The 5,968-nt window shown below is 36.7% G+C and overlaps 1 protein-coding gene across 1 annotated transcript; it reads right to left on the reverse strand.

The window, feature by feature from the left end:
- Positions 1–387: 387 nt before the first annotated feature.
- On the reverse strand, positions 388–2,819 carry LOC110102478 (probable protein phosphatase 2C 25). Its single transcript, XM_020830829.2, has 4 exons — positions 2,223–2,819; positions 1,798–2,145; positions 1,054–1,233; positions 388–960 (listed from the first exon to the last, which is right to left on the reverse strand). Exons 1-4 carry the CDS (start codon positions 2,742–2,744, stop codon positions 784–786), a joined length of 1,227 nt encoding a protein of 408 aa, XP_020686488.1. The 5' UTR covers positions 2,745–2,819; the 3' UTR covers positions 388–783.
- Positions 2,820–5,968: the final 3,149 nt, after the last annotated feature.

Genomic DNA, 5,968 nt, shown 5'->3' on the forward strand with positions numbered 1-5,968 from the left:
TAGATTTTAGGGTATAGGAAGTGTGTTCGAGCTTACATTATGGCATAGGCTTCATTTGAGATAGTTTCTTACTGCTTTCCGCAATAGCTTTTTAGTACAAATTTTTTTTGAAAGTGGTGAAAAAGCAGTGACTAAAAGCTATCATAAATGTAGCTTAATTAATCCAAGCAAGATGACTATGGGTTGAGAGCAACGGGGAGTGGGTAGGATGGCTAATTAAAATAGGGAAAGCATCATACTCTTTTGTGCGTCAAATATTTTAATTGGATCATATAATAAAACAATAATGTGATAATGAATTTTTGTATCAATTTTTTTAAAAGAGTGCAACATGTCACAAAATAATTTGATTGATAAGACTAATCATTCCCAAATTTAGCACACAAGTTAAGATACAAATTTTTCATATGTTCTATTCCAAATAAAAACTAAACATCCATATCATACTACCAAGCCAATTGATATGTACAAAAGGCACCTATTTGATATACAATACATACTAACAAGCTAATTGATATGTACAAAGGCTGACAGTTTCATCTAAACAAATTAGTAAATGCAAGATAAACAGTCTCCATTACCATATGTTCTATTCCAGAGCAAGTTTGTCTCCCTAAAAGAATCAACTAATTCAAGGCAGAATAATGACCTCTGGTGGTTATAGTTAAAACAATGTAAAACAGGAAATTGAGAAACAGAAACTCTAACCAATCCCTCCTCCTGTTCTACCATTTCATTACAATTTCACTCAAAAGAATGAAAAATCTTTAGCTCCTTCAGATTCTAATTCACCTTAGTCTGAAAAAAATGGCCCAGCTGAATTATCATAACACTAATATCATCCATTGATCCCCTAGAAATAGAAAGCTCCACAAGTTTTTTACATGCAGAAAGAGGTGATGGCTTCTTAGAGTCCATGCAAAGGGGACGAGCCATGTCTATTGCCTCCTGATTACCAACCTGAGAGAGTTAAAAGCGAATGTAAATATGTAAACATGACCAACTAAAACAACTAAAAAAATCAAGAATTTGATTAAATAGAAGTCCTCTCACCTTATCCCAAAGACCATCAGAAGCAAGAATTAAAAATTCAGAATCAGATTCAATCCGAATAATTCTAGTCTCTGGATTAGGAATCACCCATTGCTTCAGATGGGAATCTCCAATTCCTCTGGAGACAGCTAGGGAACCTTGCAATCTCCAAACACCTCTGCAGCAATCTACATAGCCACCCTGCATAAAGAAATATAAAATTGTGAGTTTGTTTTTTATCACCAGGATTTTCAACAAATTAGGTCATAAATCATTGGAAATATTAAAAAATAACACAAAAATAAACTGAAAGCATTTAAAATTCATATTTTTACTCTAGCCATTTGGAAGAAAACATTATTCAGTGCTGGGAAGACTGGAATATCATAGAGTATCATCCAACATAAAAAAGGAGAAGCAAAGGTTATGAACAAAAGTATAACAATGCAGTTAAAAACTAAAAAGAAACACACAAACATCAAATGGAAGCATTATAAACATTATTTTTTTCTCTACATCTGAAATCTAAAGAGAAAAAACACAAAAAAATAAACTAAAATCATTAAAAACTCAGCTTTTCTTCTCTAACCATTTGCTAGGGAGAGTGGATGATTTAGCAAACTTAGTTGAGCCTTATTAGTTGGCAAATAATGATATGATGTGAGAATATGGAATTACATGCACAAAGTATTATCCAACATCAAATATATGAGTTAAAGCTTAAGAACTTCCTAAATAAAAGGAAATATAACAATGTAGACTTACAAGGCTCTCAATTCTATCCCTCTCGTCATCTCTAGAGGGCCGGTGATCAGAGGTCAGGGCCTCAGCCATCCCGGAGACGCTCATAACAGCACGACAATCACCCGCATTAGAAACAATGAGCTCGCCCTTCTTTACAAAGGCCGTAACGCAGCAAGTTCCTCCCCCCACATCCTCCTTCAGGAACTCAACGTCGGTCTTCAGATACCCATTCCTCACAGCCTCTTCCACCTCTATCTCCGCTTCTTCTCTACTCATCGCCACCTCCTCCAATATCCGTTCCCCAATACTTTTCGAAACATATTCAGCTGCCTTTGAGCCACCGTGGCCGTCAAAAATACCGAAGAATGCCTACATAACACAAAACCTCATCAATCGCAGAACAGAAAGACGTAAATCGGCAAAATATTAGAAAGGTGGAATAGTACCATTTGGGGATCTCCGCGGAGATCGAGGGCAGCGCTATGGCGATCCTCCAACTCGACCCTCTTCCTTCCCCTTTTACAATAAACCGAGTACCGATCGCTCTCCTCCTCAACCTCCTGTTTCCCCTCCGACCCAGGCGGTTGCTCGAAAGCCACCGAGCCCAGAATCGGAATATCAAGCCGAGCGGGCCTCTTCCGCTTAGTAAACGTAGCAGATCCGCACGAACTCGAAGCCAGGGTCGATGAAAAACATGGCGACGCCGAGCTAGAAGACGAGGGGGAAACGCCTGATGAATCTAATCCAGGAGAAGATGATGCCGAGATCTCGTTCTTGCACATCCGAAGGCAACTAGGCACTCTGTGGAACCTGCGGACCGTCGATGGTGACCCATCGGTCGCCGCCGATGTTGAGAGGTGGTGCTGGGTAAGACCGAGAGTTAAGCTTTCCGGCGAAGTCTTGCAGGTGTGGGAAATCATAGAAGGTGAGAATACCGGAGAGCTCGAGATCGCAACGGAGCAAGACATGGTTGGCCGGAACTTTCTCTGCTCTTTGCCTTCTTCGTCTTCCTTCCGTTTTTTTTCTGCCTTGATGCCTTTGACGCCACGTCTTTTATATGGCACGGCTTATGTTCCATTGTTCCTCTGGAACCTTTTTAAATGGTGTAAAATCATTCTACTGGAGCTCTGAAAGAGTCAAGATTCGTGAGACTTGCTTGATGCGTGTGCCACACGGTTGTTAAACTACGATCGAGGAGAAGTGGAACATCCGCAGTCAAAGCTGTGTGAGGAGCGTGTGCGATAGGAAAAGGAGTGGAATTATATATGAAAACATTAGGTCAAATATCATTATTATCATGTGCCAAATAATTTTTTTTAATTGCATAAAAATATTTTACTATTTTATTATGCATTGATATATATTTTTTTTAAATTTATCTACAAAAAATAAATATTTATTTATCATTTAAATAAAATAAAATTATTCTTATTAAATTTTAAGGCTATTATAATCAAAATTAAATTTAAATATCACATTGTAAAATTATTTAGTAGAACATTTTGATCAAAAACTAATATTAATGAATCTAATAATTTATAATTTTTTTTAAAATAAATATATTATTAGTTATCTAAATATGATATTATCATAAAATAAATTTTAGTTTCACCTTAACTAAAATTTTATGAGGATATTGAATGCTCTATCCATTTTTTTATTCTCGCTCAATTTTTTTTTCATTATTATGGAGCCTGGATTTTACCTTTCTCTCGTCCGTTGGAAGTTTCTAATCAGCTGTTTGAAACTAGCAGGAAACAGCGATATGGACAGTTTGTATTCTGACGGATGGCTAGTAAACTGAGAATGATTGGTGCGTTATGGCATTTGTGTTCTGTAAAGGAGAGCAAAATGAAAATTTGGTTTTCCTGAATCTATGTAGGATATTAAATTATTAAAAGGATTAAAGAAAAGGGGTAGGCAACGGGCAGAGAAACCTTTGGAAGCCGAGACGCCACGTTGGATGGAGGTGAGAAAAAGTAGCCGTTGGAGGAGAGGATGGGGCACTCTTCCATTGTAAAGATCAAGGTGTGAATGTGTGACGTCGCAATTTCTTGAATTTTGACTCAAATTATTGGCTTTTAATTCTAATATGGGTTATTGTATAATAATGGTTAATAAGTTGGCCTTACATTGTTTTGTGCATTAATATATTATTTATGAAATAGATTTATATATTAAATATTTATTTTCATCTTGATTATAATAGTGTGCTTGTCCTCTTTAATTTGTATGTTATATTGCTATCATTATTATTATGTGTTTGAATATTTATAATCATAAAAAGAATTATAGATTTAGTACTAAAATTCTTCGTGACTTATGTAATAAATAATTTGAACAACTCAATTATTATGTTTGAAATAATTATATTATTGCGAGTCATATATTCATTATAAATGATGCATTTATTTGTGAGAAAATATTAATGTCATATAAATATGACATATATGATAGAATGAAAAGGAGCATTGAGGCTTGAAGTTTTGATTAAGAGTTAATTGACATTTTTTGCTTGTTAATTCTCCTTATATGTTGGAGACCAACAACAAAGAATGTGAGCATTGGCTTTGATTGTAATGGCAGGTGTTAGTGCTAGTAATTGAGAGTGTAAATATTGATAGTGGCAATTGACATTAGTATTAGTAGCGATAATGAATTGTCATGGTAGTGATATAAGCTGTGACTTTAGTTTGTTGTGATTAAAAATAATATTAGAACATAAATAACTAAACTTAATTAATTAACTTGTATTATTTATGTCCTATAAGAGTCTGACATGTGTTAATACCCTCAGGATACTATCTATATATAGGCTTTATGTACATCAGTTCAAAGATATACTATATTACGTTTATGTTTTCCTCATCTATGTTTTCTCTTTTCTGGTTCTTGAATCTCCACATGGTATCAAGATTCATTCCTTCCTAAGGACCGTCCATGGCGAGTGTGGCATTGGCCTCCTCCAACACCAGCAATGCCTCAGGTGATCTTTCCGACAAATCCCTCATCACTCAAGTCTCTCAAATTTGTGGTATCTAGCTTAAAATCTCTCGTTCCCCATCCTCTCACATCGGACAACTATCCGATCTGGAGCAATCAAATCGCCAAACTACTCAAGGCGAATGGCTTCAAAAATTTTCTAGATCCGTCTTCAACCTATGCATCCTTTTCGCTCAGTCAAGAATCTGAAAATGACGATCCTAACTTCACCCGCACCAAATGGCTGGTCACTGACCAGAATCTTAATGCAGCAATCAACTACACAATCTCGCCGCAAATCCTTCTGTATGTTGTGCATCTTGAGTCCACGTCAGAGATCTGGAAGGCACTTCAACTGTGGTTTCAGTCCACGAATCGATCTAAGGCGATCTAGCTCAAGAACGAGCTCCACAACATATCCATGAAGAATCTCTCCATGATCCATTATCTCACTGAGATCAAGAAATTGGTTGATCAAATCGCTTATGCCGATGTCAAACTTAACACTGAGGACATTATTTATCACATCTTAAATGGGCTTCCTCCAACATATCAATCGTTTAAAACTTCTATTCGCACAATGCAAACTCCTCTGAGCCTAGACAATCTCTATGCTCTACTTATCAGTGAAGAAATTCACATTCAAACAGATGCCTCAAAACACCCTATTCAGGCGGACAATCAAAATGCATTATATACGAATAGGGCTCATGAAAGACGCGGACATGGACAAACCTACTAGAACGGAAATCCAACATCTAGATCGAGCTCCATCTCCACTCTCGTCTGCCAAATCTGTATGAAGAAAGGACATGCTGCCGATGTCTGTTGGCACATGCTAAACAAAAACTATACTCCCACGACTACCGCATCCAAGACCAACACTGCTCTTCTTGCTACGAACGAAGTCTCATCCAACGATTGGTACCTCGATTCAGGAGCTTCATCTCACATGATGAATATGATAGACAATCTTGACAACGTCAAATACTATCATGGAACTGACACTATCACCATAGGGGATGGAAGAGCGATCCCCATAGCTCACTCGGGCACAGGTATCCTTCCCACCCAGACTCATAAGATTAATCTTTCTCAAATATTGCATATACCGTCTATATCTCATAATATTCGGTCCATTTCTAATTTGGTTAAAGATAATCACATTTCTATTACCTTCGATTCTAACGGCTTTGTATTTAAGGATCTT

The sequence above is a fragment of the Dendrobium catenatum genome, unplaced genomic scaffold, assembly GCF_001605985.2.
Source record: "Dendrobium catenatum unplaced genomic scaffold, ASM160598v2 fragScaff_scaffold_665, whole genome shotgun sequence".
NCBI lineage: Eukaryota > Viridiplantae > Streptophyta > Magnoliopsida > Asparagales > Orchidaceae > Dendrobium > Dendrobium catenatum.

Bases quoted from the DNA above. Each gene is read 5' to 3' on its own strand.
- LOC110102478 (XM_020830829.2), bottom strand. From the start codon at position 2,744: ATGTCTTGCTCCGTTGCGATCTCGAGCTCTCCGGTATTCTCACCTTCT. The intron at 1,234-1,797 runs GTAAGTCTACAT...TTCTTTATGCAG, and splicing joins GGGATAGAATTGAGAGCCTT to GGTGGCTATGTAGATTGCTG. The intron at 961-1,053 runs GTGAGAGGACTT...TAACTCTCTCAG, and splicing joins CTGATGGTCTTTGGGATAAG to GTTGGTAATCAGGAGGCAAT.